Source organism: Girardinichthys multiradiatus, chromosome 21, assembly GCF_021462225.1.
Source record: "Girardinichthys multiradiatus isolate DD_20200921_A chromosome 21, DD_fGirMul_XY1, whole genome shotgun sequence".
In the NCBI taxonomy this organism is placed as follows: Eukaryota; Metazoa; Chordata; class Actinopteri; order Cyprinodontiformes; family Goodeidae; genus Girardinichthys; species Girardinichthys multiradiatus.
This window is the reverse complement of record NC_061813.1, coordinates 20,310,113-20,327,802: the sequence shown is the minus strand read 5'-3', so window position 1 is coordinate 20,327,802 and position 17,690 is coordinate 20,310,113. Positions and strand designations below refer to the sequence as shown.

The 17,690-nt window shown below is 40.2% G+C and overlaps 1 protein-coding gene across 1 annotated transcript; it reads right to left on the bottom strand.

Annotated features, from left to right (window-relative positions):
* Nucleotides 1–8,273: 8,273 nt before the first annotated feature.
* On the bottom strand, nucleotides 8,274–16,168 carry arxa (aristaless related homeobox a). The gene is made up of 5 exons (XM_047349327.1): nucleotides 15,707–16,168; nucleotides 14,847–15,417; nucleotides 13,578–13,623; nucleotides 11,930–12,258; nucleotides 8,274–9,941 (listed from the first exon to the last, which is right to left on the bottom strand). Exons 1-5 carry the CDS (start codon nucleotides 15,894–15,896, stop codon nucleotides 9,671–9,673), a joined length of 1,407 nt encoding a protein of 468 aa, XP_047205283.1. The 5' UTR covers nucleotides 15,897–16,168; the 3' UTR covers nucleotides 8,274–9,670.
* Between the last annotated feature and the right edge of the window lie 1,522 nt (nucleotides 16,169–17,690).

Here is a 17,690-nt window from a genome sequence, read left to right as displayed (position 1 = left end):
GAAAAACATGGACTTAACCTTATTAAAAAAAAGGGAAAATATTCCAACCCAACTTTTGACAGAACACTAAGACTCACCTCATGACATTTGTGATAAACCAAGTTATTCGATTTGACCATCAGCCTGCTCCCACGCTTTGCCTTTCAAGGGTATTCATATTTTCAGTTTTCATGTTGTGACCACAAACCTTTTAATTCCGTGTGGTAGACCGATATAAAGTTTTACATAACTCTGAAGTGGAAGAAAATGCTACATGTTCTTTAAAAATCTGAATCTGAAAAGTGTGGAGTGCATTTAGATAGCTGCCTTTACTCTGATGCCACAGAATAAAATGCACCACAACTAACTGGCTTTAAAAGTCCCCTAATTAGTACAAAGGGGTTTCTTTTGTGTAGTTTAGTCTGTAAGTGCAGCTGTTCTGTGAAGTCCTTATAGGTTTCATTGAAAACATTAGGGAGCACACCAGACAGGTCGGGGATAAATGAATCGAAGAGCAGCAAAGTGGCCCATGGTAACTCTGGAGGAGCTGCAGAGATCCACAGCTCAGGTTTGAGATTCTTTTGACAGGACTACCATCAGTCTTGCATTTTCATGAATCTTGAAAGAGTGGCAATAAGAAAGTGGGGGATGCCATAAACGTGTAGGAGAAGCTCTGGTCACATGAGCTAAAATATATTTGGTCTAAATTTCAAACACTTAAGTATAACACCACACATCCCCCTAAACACACAGCTCTCCCAGTGGAACACACTGGTTGCGGCATCAAGCTCTGGAGATGCTTTTCAGCAGCCACAGGGAAGCTGGTCACAGTTAAAGGGGAAATGGACAGAACTAAATACAATGGCAGTTCTAGAAGAAAATCTGTAAATGACTTTAAACTAAGGTGGAGGTTCATCTTCCAACAGAACAAGTTCACTTAACATCCAATGAAATGGTTTAGATGAAAACCTTTTCATGTGCTAGAAGGGCCTAAGAATGTGTGGCAAGTGTTAACAGACACGTTACATCTTAAACCTATTTGCAAAGAAGAATTTTCAAACATTTTGATCTTTTAAATGTGCAGAGACAGACACTAAAGACTTCCATATGTAATTTTTTTTTTTTTTTTTCTGAAGATGGTCTCCCAGAATATTGCTTGTTGGACTGAAAAGTAAAAAAAAATCCTAATAGAATACAGTGAAGTTTGTAGTTGCAGCATAACAAAATGTGCAAAAGGAGATGTATACTATACAAGCCCTGTATCCTATATGAAGAGACTGAGCAGTTACTGCATGTGCTCATATACTGAATATTGTTCAGAATCGGGTATTTTCTTTCACGTCGGCTCCAACCAGTGACTAGTGACTCAACTTCCTGTCCAATGACTGCTGGAGATGGGCACCAGCATAAGGATCTAAGTCTAAAAAAAAAAGTTTAAATGATTGGAGGGGTAGATTTATTAAAAGGAGCAGAAAATGTTAGCATCTATATTAAAAACCACTTTTGTCTCTCTCTCTGTGCTCTGTGGGAAGTAGATCTCTTTAGAAATGTAACAGTTGAGGCCTTTGTTATTACAGCTGACATTTAATTTTAAATTTAGTTCCATTCCTTATGCCCCCCTCTGCTTTGTGCAACATGTGCTCTAATCAGTCTGGAATATATATGTTTATTTATGAGCTGATTGGAAAGAGTCTCACCCTTGGGATGAACAAGTACACTATTGTAGGTTTAGCCTCCTGGAACTGGAGGTTGTGAAAGAAAAAATTGTTTGCATTTTGACTTTTTTGTAATTTGCTTGTAAAATCCTTCCATTAATATCGAAGAACATAAAAACCGACAAAATAAATCCATGAGGTGGCTTAATAAGAGCAGTTGAGCCTACTAAAGAAAGAAATCTGATATATCTTGCATCACATCTCATGGCTCTACATTTCTAAATGTTGCCTGGATTTAATCTGCTCTTGCTGAAGTATTCACATGCTCAAAGTATTCAAGCATTTTCTTTCACCAATAATTCTCCTTTGTGTTAATAGTCTGTTTTTTTTTTTTGTTTTTTTTTTTTAACTCTCCATCCTGCCGTGTGCATTTCCATAAACACTGCACGCCTCACAAATCACTTCAAACCTCTGTGACTTGCAAAGTCTAGCTTAAGTGGGCTGAACACTTAAACCGTGATTCACTCCTGCAATGGATAGAACACGCTGTGTCTGAGAAAGTGTCTCCATGCGTCTGCTTCCTACTGCTCAGAACTTTACATATTTATTAAATCATATTGGCTTCACTTCTTTTCCCACAGCTGCTTTTTCTTTTACTTTCTTTTCTTGAGTTAATCAACTTCAGCGTCCACTGCATAGTGCTGAACACGCACGTGGGCCCCACTACCCCCACGCTATAAAAAAGACTGTTGGAAGGTTTTAAATGTAAGCCAGTAAAATTATTCATGTTTTCTAAATGTAAATCCCAGCAATTTGCTGTGTGCAGTGTTCAGTATAATACAGTAAGAGTGATATGCTTGTATGGGTTGTATTATGAATGAATGCATCAACGGTGAGAAAATGTAAGTCTAATTTGAGGTTGAGAAGGTTTCTGTGTTGGAGAACATTTTAGTCGTTGTCAGGGAAACAGTTTACATACCACCCTATTAGAATAGATTTGAAAAGCTTATTGTATGCCTTCATCAGGAACCATTTGTGTTTTTGTTCTGTAATATTACTGCTACACTGAAAAAAACAAACTTAGAGTTTAACCACTGAGAACAGTGTAGCAGTTGGCATGCCTTTTATTTGGGTAGAATATACTCAAGATTTGTAAGTAGGAAATATATGCACTGTTTAGGCATGAAGTTATGACAGGTGAAGTGAATAACAGCATTTATGTCTATTATGGCCCATGTTGATGGGATATACAGTATTAGGCAGCCAGAGGACACTTTGTTGTGTTTGAAACAGGAAAAATAGGCATCATTTTAGCAGGTTTGATGAAATTTTGATCAAAAAATCACAACTGGATTCAGAGCATATCCAAACCTACAGCTCTTTACTTTTAACTGTTAGAATTATCTATAATGGAACTGCAACGAACACCACACCCTCACTGTTCTCTACTGGACACAGCACATGGGAACTGAGAACGGCTAATAGTGGAAAGAACCACCATTTTCTGTTCAAATCTAATCAACATATTTTTGTAGGATCTGATAAAAAGAAAGTAGCTAAAGTAAGAATTTAGCCACTAAAAACATTACATTTACAAACTAATATGCTTGATTAAATTATGAATAAATTTATTGGCTTATATTTAATACCCACTGCAATATGTTTTTATAGTAAAAGGAGGACCCAGTAGAGGCCTATGTTGTGATAAAGGGGATCCTCTCCATCTATAAAATTTGTTTGTGCTCATTAATGACCATAGTTGTAAAACCGTGTCCTTATTAATCAAGTGTATTTATTTCAGGATATTTTAAATCTGTATTATTATCCTGTCATTTAGGAACAATTAATGCTGCAGATGTTATGTTCTTGTACACTTTATTAATCAAATGTAAACTGACAAATATCGCCTGACTTGACTAGTTTAGTCGATACAAAACAGAACAGTTAGACTTGAATCTTATAATGAAGGGATTTCTAATCTCACTAGGTATGTTGCGTTAGGAAAATATTGGATTAATGTAAATTTTGTTACATCTTGTTTGAGCAGAAATGAGTTGATGTAAACTATTTAAAAACGTCCAATGAGCAGCGATATAAAGACCAGTTTAGGCACCACTGTTATCTCTTCTTGTGATATTTATGTTGAGTTTAGTTTGAAAAGTATTTATTGCATAAGATACAGAGCCAGAGATTAGCTGTCATTGACTCCAGTTTATCCTATGGCAGAATCCCACATATTACAAGGAAAGACAGAAGGACAGACAGAGGTTGTCTTCATGTAATGAGAGCTGTATTGGTGACTAATACCATGTCCTTCTTGAATGTGCCGATGCTGGAGTGCTTACTCCAGCGTCCAGTTATTCAAGTTGGCTCTATTGATGAAATTAGAAAGAACTAAAGTTGGAAGTCCACTTGGACTATTTTTGAAAATATTGTTGTGTTTCTTTAGATAATTAATATATCTTTTTTACATTCTTCAAGCTTAATTGTGTTTCTTGTGGCTAATTTTAATACCCTTAAATGACATAATTTACTTTTAAGCCAACAATCAAATTACCTTAATCACTGAATGCATTTTGTTTGATGCTCAATTTATTCACTTCAAATTATTAAAAAATTAATTGTAGCAATTAAAAAGAGAAGATGAGGTTATATGGCAAAATGCAAAATCTCAAGGAGTATGGTAGAGACATTGTGATGGAAAAGAAAGAGAAGATTGAGGTAAATATTTATTAGTTCCAGTTAAAATAATTATTGCAGTATTACATTTCCTTAATGCTCCCCATCTTATATTTCCTACCTGTAAACCTTTGATGCAAACTTAAGGCTCTGATGATTCTTCATGTATGAACTTGAGGTTTTGACATCTGTATTCCATCAAATAAGTTGAGGGCTCTTAAGGCTCCCCCTGCTGCCCCGGAGGCTCCAAGCAGCAGCTTAGTTTGTTTATGCCTTGATCCAGATTTGTCTGGGGCCACCTACTATTTTACCCACATTTACATCAGCATAGAAACAGGCTTTGTGAAAGAAAAAAACTATTTAAGAAAAAGCTGTAAATTAATTTAAGTAACATTTAATAAGAAAATGAAATTGGATGGAACTGTTCTGTCAAACCCCGGTGTACCAAACATAGAGGGATCATGCACCAACAAAAGGCCTATTGTTTATTGTATGGAGGACACAACTAGAGCTGGAGCTCGCTGATCAATTTAAAAACTTCTATTGAGTGAAAATATTTTAAAACACACTGACTTCATCAGTCATTTCAGTGGTTTCAGCACCTTATAAACATAAATGGAAGTTTTGACAGTTGCATTCTGTCAGAACGCTTGGGCTCTAGAGCGCCCCCTGGTGCCTTGGCGGCCCCAAGCAGCAGCTTCGTTTGCTTGTTTTCTTCTTGAGCTTACTCTAAATGAATGAATTAAAAACTAAAGCTATTTTTACTGTAATAAAATTAATTAATCTAGGGTTATATTACCTTACATTGTTGGAATGTTACAAATGTTGTGTTGAAATCTTTTAAAAGTTGGTGGAATTGACCTAATTTATTTATAAACAATTTTGATTTCTAATCAGATAAATATTAACAACAATCTCCCCAAACAGAATGGGTGAAGCAGTTTCATTGGATCAATTCTAACAGGTCGGTTTTTGCAGTGCACTGTCACGCCACAGGTTTTTAAGTGAGAGCCTCCGTTTTGTCCCCTACAACCCAGTTAAATGAGGTCCCTTGCATTAATTCGACCCCGCTAAGCTAATAAGGTCGAACAAGTCTCTTTGTATTGTGACGTTAAGCTTTATTGCTTGTCGTTTTGACCAGCGATGGACAAGGTAGTCTTTGATGAGGGAATTAGTCGCCTATTCTGTCCCTGTTATTCATAGCGCTGCACCAGAGAGGGTGTCAGAAGGAGAGCTGGTCCTATTGCAAAGTGTCTCCCTTGTTGGAGCTGAAAGGGCGGTTATGAGACGATAAACCGCTTAATACACTGAGCTAATTGGATGAGAGCAAGAGAGACGGGGAATTAAGGGGCGAACCGAGAGGGGAGCGCGGAGCCGTGGCCCCAGCTATTTAGGGCTTTCATCGGGGCCTGGTTCTCCGCCTGAGGGAGGAAAAGAGGGGGAGTCGTTCATCAAAGCGCCTTTTAGAGTTCCTCTCCTCTCACTGGGGCTGAGTGAGGACTTTATCCGGCGGAGGCTTTGGAGTGATTTGGTCTATTCTCCTTGGTAGGGACGTGGTGGGAGCAGCGAGGTCCGGAAGAATCCAAATCAGGGCCAAATCAAGTCCGGGGGAGGAAAAAAAAAAAACAAGCGTGAAGGCGGGGGGAAGGCAGTGATGAAAATGGGTGGAAATTTTCGCTCACCTGGATTTACCTGCGAGAAACCATATCGTGATTTTTATCCCGCAACAACTTGCTTCTGATTGGACCTTCTCCCCCTCGTTTTTTAAACATCAACATTCATTACTATGATCATTCATGCAACAAGGAGCCTCCTGGCCTTAATCCCAAACACAAGGCCAATGTTGAATGAAAAGGAACACATCCAACAAGTGTGACTTTATAAATCCACTCTATAACCTTCGACAGCATTTCAATTTTCTCGCCTTTTTGCGCTCCAAAGAAAGTTTAAGCCTCGCTCCCAGCGGGTCATCTTCCTCCTGGCATTCCCCCCACAGATATTAGGGACAAATTGGTTTGCCATTCATTAGTTATATTCACAATAAGATTACAAGTTCCCCCGGACAATCTCATCATGGAGGAAGAGAAAGCACACACGCTCCACTGAGTTTCAGCAAAAGGCGGTTTTAAAAAACATGAAGCTCTCACACAGTGTCTGCTGGTTTGGACATACAGGACAAAATAGTTTTTTTCTTCTGCTTTTTTCACTGAAGCAGCTGGGATACACAGCGATGGTAGGGATGCACCAATCATTCAGCCATATGTCAGAATAGGCCAATTATCCCAGCAGATAAAGTATTTAAAAATCTGGGTTTTTTTCACCAGTCATTAGATGCATCAAAACTAAGATCTCCCACTAATTTTCAGTCTCTGAACGCATCAACCAACTGATGCACTTTTCTAACTTAAAAAAAAGAAGGGTGGGGACTTGGGCCTTGGTTAAAATTAGGGGTAATCAGGGAACTCCTTTATTTTCTATTGAATTCAAAACTACTACCTCTACAAAAGAACTTGCATCACAATTTTCTATTTTTGTGTTAAAGTCCTTAGAATAAAACTACTGCACTGGTCCAAATCAGAATTGGCAGGTCAGACCTCAAGGAAAAAGTCAGAATAGTGCACCTGTAGTCTTTGCACCACCAAGCAAGCAGGGTCCTGGTGGCGCTGGTGGAGGATGGGTGTGGGGGATCAGTGGCCACCTCTACAAAATTGGTACCAGTACCAACCTCCATCACAAATAAAAAAAAACCAAACTGGAAGGTCTGACCTAAACAAATATACATCCTGGGCCAGATTGGTTTATCTCCTTGCCCCCAAAGTCAGGGTGGTGGGGGTCATGTGATTTGCCTGGGTACCAAATGACCAACACCTAAACACCTGTCCCCTGCCAAACAGTCTTTTACATGTTCTAGTCTTCAGAGAAACAAAAAAATGGCTGCTCAAAGTGAAGCAGTTTTAGTTGTGTGAGCCTGGTTCATCTCTTTGGGTCTAAATCAGTGGCGCCACCAAAGTGGGAACCTCTACAGATGTGCTGCATCCCACTCCTCCCGTGTTGCCACCGTCTGTAAGTTATAATTTTCTTATGAACATGAATTCAAAACAGGTGGGAATACGCTTGAACTAGCTGCAAACATTTATTTATATTCATACCTTTTTTTTGGTTTGGTGCAGCACAGCTGGCAAGGCCACTTTCTAAATCTTTGTAGAGGCACGCCTGCTCTAAATCTGTTCTTCAGTCCCTTATGAGATATAAGTCCTGCTTTTTTTTCTGAAGTAAATGTCAGTGATTAACAGGTGTTTAAAAAAAACTGGAGGGCTGGAAGAATTATAGAGGAGGCTTTCCCAGATGCAGACAATATATTTCTTAATAAAAGAAAGGGGGACTACATTAATCCATGGGGTAATTTCACGCGATTTAGTCGGGTACCATGGTTGGGTCAAACTGAGCAGAATAACCATTGATTGCTGTAATAGTCATGCATCAGAGTGGGGATTTGGGGGGAATTAACTCTCCCAGGTTGTGTGTGTGAAAGCCGATTGATGAAGTGGTTTGTTACTTCATTAATGACAAAAGGGACTCTTCCATCGACATGGCATTACAGATGTTAACACCAATTTAGCGCCTTTAAAGGGTTTTAAAGCAAGTTTTGTGAAAGCCCCCCCAGAGATAAAGTGGGCGCTTTAATTGAAAACCCCTCGCCTTTGTCGTGCCTTTCTTATGTAGGGATTAAGCTCATGAATATATGGTTAGTATTTTGTCAACCGAACTGTGGAGGATTAAACATCTACTAATACATTTTGACATTTGGGAAAATATTCGTCTTTTGAGCACCTGTCACTGCAAGGTAAGACGGGAAGCGGATCTTTTTCTTTGCACCTTTTATTAATAGTTCTAGAATTTGTTTATTTTTCCTCGTGTGGGCCTCTAATTATTGAGGGATGTTTAAATAATAAAAATAACTCATTTTACTAATGTCATTTATTCAAATTAATGTAATTAATCCAAGAAAGGTACAATCACTTAATATGAAAAACAAATATCTTTCACTCATTTCCTCTGGGAAAAGTTTTGACATAAATAATTATCTAAAAACCTAATAATTCATAAACACAGGTGGAAATCTACACAGGGCGACATTCATTAAACACTACACCGAGTGCAAATTTATCAAAACAGGGTCTCTTAAAATATACACGACCTTGTTTTGAAAACGATCCTTTTTCTCTTACTTTTCACGCTTTTTGTCTTTTTTTACACAATATTTACAGTTTTCTCTCACACAGTCAGGTCTCATTGCTCGTATGTCCTGGAGTCCGAGTCAGCTGAAATGCCACTGCTGTGAAAATCTAATTTAACCAAATATGGAAATGATCTCAAATGTAAACTTTAATTAGATATACGTTCGCAGTGGCACGGCTGAGTGTGACAGATGGACAAGCGAGCAGTGGAGAGAAGTCAGGCTTGCAGAGAAGGCTATGGAAGGTCTATGGACAAGTTTTCCTTTGGTTCAGGGTGCGTGGGTGGGTAAGGGTGGGGGAATGGGGGGTACCTCCTTCAACTCGCCTTTGTTAGACATGCAGACTGGCTCAGCCCACATAATAATGCATACAGATTAAGCAGTGTTAATGTTGAGCACTCGTGTTGTCCACATCCGAGGAACTCTTTTCTATAAAAGTCTGGGTTCCTCTGCCGTTCTTCAGCTCTATTTTGGGTGAGTGTATACGCCTCGACTTCAGAAAAGAAAACCAAACCAACAAAGAAAAGTGCCGGGTTTTAAATGTAAATGACCAAAGGCTGTTTCAGATAACTGTACCTCATGTTTGTAATATTATAACCAGTTTTTAATTAAAAGCTCATTTATTTGTTGCATTCCACCTCTAGTGACTTGTATGCTTATTTTATTAAGCATATTTGTATATGTATGCACTGTAAACAATCCCCAATACACTTTTGAGTGACTGTCGAAGTATCAATAAGTATTTGAAATAGATAGATATATAAATGTATTTCATCTTTGGATGTTTTTCAAAATATTCTTATTATTTCACTGAACCCTCTGATGATATTGAATTTAACATTATGTGTTTTTGGAAACTACATTAAAGAATGATACAAAGCTTATCAGAGACACACAAACACACTTTTTCATCCAGTGCTCTTCTGCATTTGGTCGTGCTATTTTGTTGGGGAAACGTGAGGTAACAGGGAAGGTCTAACAGGGGGTTCATCATCAGGACGACAGCCTCCAGAGGTATGAATGTTTTGCTTTTCTTGTTTGTTTTTGTCTGAAGGGGTCAGGGTGTCATGGAATGGGGCGCAAGCCCAGGACAGGATGGGCTAGAGCTGCTGTTGAGTGCTCAGCACACCTCCTTCCCCGTGGCTCCGGCTGGCAGGATGTTAAGTTGGGTGAGCTGAGCCGAGTGTTCCTTGGCCTTGAGACGCAGCGCTGCAATACTGGAGGCCCTGCGATCTGCTGCTGCCACCGAAGAGGATGAGGTGGAAGAAGAAGAGGAAGGGTCAGGGAGGACAGAACCTGCGTGGGAGGGGTTCTCCACTGGGGGTGCGGGCTGACGGAGGAGGGCTGCAGCGGTGGAAGCACTTGTCAGGGGACCCATACTGGAGAACAGCCTGAAGGAAGACCAGAGTTCAACTATCTAAGTTAAAATAAACATGTTTAAGTTGATTTATGCATTGTGAGATAGCACAGCAGGGTGGTTATTTTTAAGATAAAGGTGTTTGTTCCTCAAATTAGAGTGATGTGTGACAGTAGCAGAAGAGGAACTCTCTTATTAACTTTCAGAAGAAATGTTGATGCTTGCGTCAATTTGTCAGAATTTAGATATGACCTACATATTTGTGCATAAAATTTTTTTTTTTCTATCCAATGTTTACGTTTTAAATATATTAAATATCTAATAATAATATAATTATTATATATAATATATCCACTACTGTGGATAATATACTTTATCCGCTACTGTGGATTTGGATTTTTTAAAATTCCACCATGGTTGATGTATTCATGTGCAGAATAAAGTTTTCTCATCCCTTGTATGGGTGTCAGATTTAATTCTAACCTTTCTTTGTTTACTGAAACAATAAAACGCAGAGTAATGCAGAGGTCAGTGTTCTATATTGGTAAAGCTAATGGTGTCACAGGGGCCTGGGGGTATCAGCCCCTCCTCACAGCTTGATTTGCAGGCTCACACATTTGGTTAATTTATTAACACATTTAACAGGTTGATTAGACCAAACTGTGAATAACTAGCAGTGTAACACATTTATAATCAGACACTGAGGTAAACATAGACAGAGTGTGACTAAAGGCCACCTGCCTTTAGACTTGCACTGTGCGTTGGGAGTTTATTTTAAGCTGAGTTGCTGCTGGGGTCTTTTCTGCACAATGGTTGTGATTTACTTCAAAATACAGGTATGAATGTGAGGCTCGTATTTTATGAGAGGTTGGCCTGCTGAAGAGATGGGCAGTTTGAGACGTATATAGGAGAGAAAGAGCACATATTAGGTCTGCAGGAGGGCTGTGTATCAGACCAACTGGTTTAGCAATTACTGCATCTTTTATTGTTATTGCTCAAAAAAAATCACAAGAATTACTCATTCTATGATAATGAAAAGAAACACTACTTGAGAATATTTGCAAACACCAGAAACAAATAGCGTGGTTGGGATCAGTGGCTGATTCGTGTAATATGGCTCACTAACCAGGGCAACACAGCATACGAGGGTACCATGAGCACTAAAGCGGAAAAAAGTCATATGTCTAATGAGATTTCTGTGTCTTGAATCATGACTCCCTGTATTGTGCCCAGTTTTATGCAAAGTACAAAACATTAGCATAAACTGCAGGTGGCTCAGGTAATATCTGATTCTCAGCTTCTAGTTTGGAGCGAAATCAGAGGACTGTTGCACTGTTTTTAGGTTATCTAGTCTACATTTGGTCATCTCTAGTTTAAAATCCAAAACACTAAGACTAAACAAACCAGAACTGGGTTGTTCAACACCAAAATGAAATTCTTTAAATACAATTTAAAATTCTTAAAACCTTTTTTCTCTTTGTAAAAAAAGGAGCATTTTAAACGCACTTTAGATTTAGTCGAGTGTAAAAAACAAAATTTAAAAACTGGTCATATCTGAACTGAATTATTCGTGGATGCAATGCTTTAAGGATGGATTAAAAACAGTTTAGGATTTATGAAAAATAATTCTATTTATCAAAACAAAACAAACTAAAAGAAATGACATTGTTAGTTTTTTTTTTTTCTGTCTTTCTGATGGGGATGGGCTCACCCAGGGGTGCCATTTAGCAAAACCGGTTGATATTGTTACTTGCTTCAGTAATTGCTACATTTATGTTTTAAAGTAGGACTGGATGCAATTATTGTGTATGTTTTACAAACACATTTACATAGTTGAATGTGACTGCTGCAATGAAAAAGTATTTTTACTCTTGGACAAGCTTTATTATGGGCTATGAGTGCATGCACTTTATCAGATGAAGTTTTACTTTGTATTGTTACCTTTATGTCATCACAATAAACGTCTCAAACTGACATGAAATGCTAGGGTCCATAATGCCCGTCTCTATAACAGCAACTCACCTGCCAAAAGTGGGTCCGATAAAGGCAGGGTGGCGGAACATGGCAGCAGTGCCCAGGAAGGTGCCTAGTCCCAGTGGGGTAGCCAAGGGTGGAGCAGAGCTGTTGTGCGGTGGAGCCAGGCCTGGGAAGGCCGCGGCTGCAGCTGCAGCAGCTGTCCAAGCAGATTCCAAGGCTGGATGAGGGTGAGGAGGGAATGGTCCACCTTCTAGGTAGTGGCTGAGAGGATGGCCTGCAGTAAGCGGGCCTGGGAAGGGCAGGCCTGATGGGTGGGCCTGCACCCCTGCCTTCTCACGCTTCCTCCACTTGGCCCTGCGGTTCTGAAACCAGACCTAAGGACGGAAATGAAGATGATTTTCCACAGTTGCGAATCCTTACAAGAATGAGTCATTCATTTTTACGGTTCTGAACACAATTAGTCTATTTGGCGCACTGTCAGTGCTGTCTAGTTCAGGTGCATGGCCAACAGGCAGAAAGTCAACAGTAATTACATGCACGGTAAACCCTGCCGCTCACGGCTCCTTAAATCTACTTTCTGTCTAATTAAACTCCCTCCCTTTTAGACGGGCTTCGGTGAGGAGGGGGGAGATAATTAAGAGCGTTGTTAACAAAAGATCCAGAAAATTACCGCTGAACTGGCTCCAATAACAATTAATGCGCTTTAAATTAAATTCTTAAGAGCCGCAGAACTTCCATGCAGGAGAGTATTTAACTTTCCCACGCATCCGCGGCTGCACAGTTTGCTCTGCAGAAGCCGCAGAGGAACCTCTCACAATGAGCAAAATGTCAACATGTGGAACGTAACAGGGACGTACATGCATTATTCCCTGGGGTCTATTTAGCATTACACAGCCCCTTTGGGAATTTATGAGTTTTTATCACCTCCTGATGGCGCCCGTTAAGTGATTTGTTCACCTACAGGCCCCCACCCTTAAAGAGACATCTGTTGTTTTACCGTCGGCCATAACCTCTCGGAGCTCCCATCGTGTTTGAATTGTCTCTGTGGTTATGAGTCCGGCCTTTCGACATGCAAGACACGCTTTCAGAGCCAAGCCATGGAAGGCGGGGGCGGCAGGGGAGGGGGGTGCAAACACCTTTAATGGTCTCTCGTTCGCTCCCAAGTGCAAAGCATCGGATCAATGCAGGTCTATTGCAATCACATAATGGGAAATCAAATAGCATTATCCCTCCCCTCTTTTTCTCCCTCACTCACATACACACATCCCGGCCTCGCCCCCCCCCCTCTATCTGCCCCCTCTGATGGGAATTCAAACACCAACTCATCCCGGGAATACAGACACTGTTTGCTCCTGCACTAAGTGAGCCTTTTATGAATCGCCGGCGTCGGCTTAATTGCCACTAAAACGCTCCCCAGTTCGCGTGTAATAACATTCAATAACAGGAAGGACCTTCCCCGCACAGCGACTGGAGGCCATTTAACACATTTTACAGTAATAAATTATTGCCTCAAATTGGACCATAATCGTTGATCCTCAATCAGTGACGCATATCAGCAGGTTATTATCCAGGGGACGTTTCACAGAAGACTGATAAAGCATTAGAGGTTGCTGTCCACCCCCCCCCACCACCACCACCTCATTTCGATTTGCATTAAAACATGATTCACTTTATGGAAGGAGAAACCACTCACCTGTACGCGGGCCTCGGTGAGATCCAGGCGCATTGCGAGTTCCTCTCTGCAAAGAATAAAAAAAAAAACAGAATAGGAAGAATGAGTGAAAAAGAAAAGAATCAAGGTTACAGGCCATCGTTTGGAAGCACATGGAATTGCTGTTTTGCCCCCTGCTGTTGTTAACTGTCAACAATAGACGACCAAAATAGGTTGGATTACTTTTTCTTTTTTTGTGTGCAGAAAGACGCCATCGCCATATTCTATTTTCCCCTGTCACGCGTGGGTAGAAACAGGCCTAGTGATTGTTAGATTTTCCGTAGCCAAGGCCTGTCACTGTAACAACATAATGGTTGGAATAATGACATCTAAACTAGCCTGACACAAAGCAATTGGCGCTCCCTCCAGATAGCAGCGAGATGGGGGCCCGCAGTCCCAATTAGACCGAGTCTCCTTAAAGTAAATCGACTGGAAAATATGAATAATCCTGCACCGATAGAGGAAATGTGGAAATATAGATATCAGAAAAGCCTTTATAGCAATCAAATCTAATAAAAACAATTTTTTTTTCGTTTTTCACCCAAATATTTAATTCATACATGCAAATAATAAATAAACAAAACAAAACAAAAAAATAAATAGAACTGCAATGTTGCTCACCTTTTCCTTATTTCAGGCATGTGCCCGAATGTGTCTGTAAGCCTGTATCGGTTCTTATCTTGCTGCATTAGGCTTTAGTCTGATGCAATTCCTCCCACTGAGAGTAACACCTCTTGGAGGTTCGGGTTTTACTCAAATGTCCCCAACGAGAAGCACTGACAGGCCTACATATGCAAGGAACCTGTTTACTTGGGCATTTTTATGACCTGTTATATACGCACAGATGCGTGGAATTAGCAGGATGGATTTTGGAAAAATGACGTGCTGGAAAGTGTTGATTTTTTGGGAAAAAAATTAACAGCTGTAGTTTACAAAAATAATAAACTGCATTCCAAGGATGTTTGTTGGCTTTCTGCGTCACAGAAAACAGTTTAAAACATTGTTAATAATAAAAAAATAATAATAACAATAATACGTTAAATTGCAATGTTTTTATTATTAATAGTAGTATTACTCCTTTGTAACTTATATCGTGGAGCAAGACAAATGTAATTTTCTTATACATCTGTTGAACAATTTGTCTTTTTTAAATTCAACATTTGTTTGTGTGTATATATATATATATATATATATATATATATATATGTATATATATATATGTGTGTGTGTGAGTGTTTTTATTTTACTAGCCTTGTGAACACGTCGGGGTAATGCGTCTTCTGGAAAGCCCTCTCCAGCTCCTCCAGCTGGTAGCTGGTGAATGTAGTCCTGTATCTTCTCTGCTTTCTTTTCAGCATCCCCTCCTCCGAGTCGCTGCCCGCCGACAGACACACGCTGTCCTCCCCGTCCCTCACGTCCCCGTCTCCGGTATTCAAGCCCTCCTCCCTCTCCTCGTCCTTCGGAGACAGCGCGACCGCGTCCGCGCAGATCCCCTCCTCCTCCTTTCCGCCGTCCTCCTCAAACTTCAGGGGGCCGAGCTCCACCAGTCCGAGGGCGCCGTCCTCCGAGGCCTCCCCTGGGCTCCGCTCGCCCTCTCCCCGGTGCAGGGAGGCGTTCTCCCGGTAGGACTTGCTGCGGCTGATGCTCACCTGCGGCGCCTGGCTGATTTTGAGGCTCTCGCTGGCCTGCTCCAAGAGGAGTCTCTCTCTGTCCAGCTTCTCTGCGTGGTCGTGGAGGTATTTCCCCCCGGGTCCATACAGCCGACGGAGCTTGGGAGGCAGGTGCATGTCAGCGCCGAGAGAAAGGGGCTCTTTTGTCGGCCCTGAGAAAATTAGAGTGCGGGAAGAATAAGAAAATTTGTTCAAAAAACTGTATAGAAGTAAACATTTTTAATGCCATTTCAGGGACATAAAATCGAACAATTATGCATGACAGTAAACAATTCATTAAGTTTGTTGGTAACAGCCTAAATTAAATAATTAGACATGCGGACTTACCTGCTACAATTAACAACTTCAGCAGACATAAAGGCTTACAGTTTACACATGTCCCCTATTCCACCCCAACTCTCCGAGTGTGAGCTATCTTTATTTAGTTCAGATTCAGCTTACCGTCAGCCGCCTTGTCAAACTCCCCTCTGCCGGGCAGACCAGTCACACTTTGCGCCCCTATCAGCCTGACCTTACAGGGACTGCGGCGGCCCAGAATGCTGTCTATGCAGTAAGAAGAGAGCAACGTCGGGGATTTACTGCTCTTCCTCTCGCCCCGGTCGAGAATATCTTCCTCAAACTGAGCGCTCATGTTGACGCCTGGCTTCTGTCAGTCTCCCACTTCTCTCGGGGTTCCTCTGCTCCCTCTTCCCCTGTCCTCTCGCTCTGTGAGTGTGTGTGCGTGTGTCCTTTACTCCTCTCTTCTCTGTCGCTGATCTGTCACTCTCTCAGCTAATGACAGGCGGCGGTTCGGCCGTCTCGCGCTGCACTCTGCTCCTGCACCGCGCGCTCCTTCAACATGCGTGGTGGCTGTAACCGCGCGCCTGATTGGCTCGTGTGTGTGTGTGTCCGCGTGGAGAGAGACAGCGCGGAGCTGCTTTATATATTTTACGATTAAAGTTAATTTGAGAGAAAGGCGACAAAACCCGTCATGGAGTCCGCGGTTTTCCTCCGCGGAATGAACTCAGCAGCTAAACCTGCAGAAGGGAGAGAGCATTTTTGAGGGTTTATACAGTCAGTGGGATTTCAGTTTGATCAAGAAAATATTCATTTATTTACCAAATCCTTCCCGACATGGATGGATAAAAGCAAACGTCGTTGCTGAAGTTCTACACTGTAGCCAAAAAAGGTATAAATGACTTAATCAGTAATGCTTCTTGGATGTAAGGGTTCATAACAGATGTAAACAAAAAACATTAATCATGCTTGAGCTGTTTCAACGCTATTATTTAGGGTGTAGAGGACAACTGAGCTTTCATTTATTATGATGACCCAAAATATCTGGCCTGTTTTAGGGGCCTGTTCAGTGCTTTGGAAGCTTATTCCGAGATGTTTGTAGGTGTTTCAAATGAGAGTCTTAAATGGACTCTTTTTGAAATGCCTTGAAGTTAAATATCATATTATTAAAAAAAATTATATTTTGGTTTACTTTTAATTTATACAAATAGGAATGTGAACAAAAGTGCACTGTAAAACTGCAGAAAATTAGAGCTGCAATAATTGCATCATAAACTCTATACAAAAAGAGGCTAAAGTGAACTACAGCAATGTTGCTGAAGACATAGAGGTGTTTAAAAACATTTCTAAACATTAAAAAAATCCCTATAGGTTTAATTTTCAAATGCATAAATTATTGTGTGGAATTCCATCCAATTGGATTTTATTTATTTACTATTGTGAATCCTGTGTCAGTTCTAGGGTTTTATCATGTTTAACAGGTCCTAAAATTATTTAAATCGAAACATACAAAACCTGGTGCCACCAATGATTTTCCTTTATTAATTTTCTTTTATTTATTCATTTACTTCTTTAATAAAAGCATGATAAAACTCTGATCGTTCTCTTGTAACTTCCAGGTTTGATGTGTACCCTAAGATTTATCATCATGATCAGGTCACCCCCTTTCTCCAAACATTCTGGAGTTGCCCCAGTGTAACACACTCCTCCATGTCGATATATATTGAAGATGAAGCCAAAATGGAAAAGCTAGTGGAAAACTGAGCTCACATCAAAACCCAATAAGTAGCACAGAAATTGCAAACTATGGAATGTTTAATTAATTAATTAATTCCTTCACAGCTTATTTGTAAACATGACACTTTTCATTTAAGCTGTTTTTAATGTTATTGTATTTTGCATAATCAACTTAAAACATACAAATCTTTAACATTTGAGTTTTTACAGTGTATGATTTTTAAAAAAATTAATTTTTAAGTAATATATAGACCAGAATAAATTAGCAAAAGAATGCATGTTTTCTAAAAAGAGTGAATGGTACGTGAACCCCCCAAACCTCACAGAACTGATGGCCTGATAGCACATTTTTCTCATACATAACTGCAGAAAAGCAACACAGCCAGTATTATATACTTAATGGGCCGCAGGT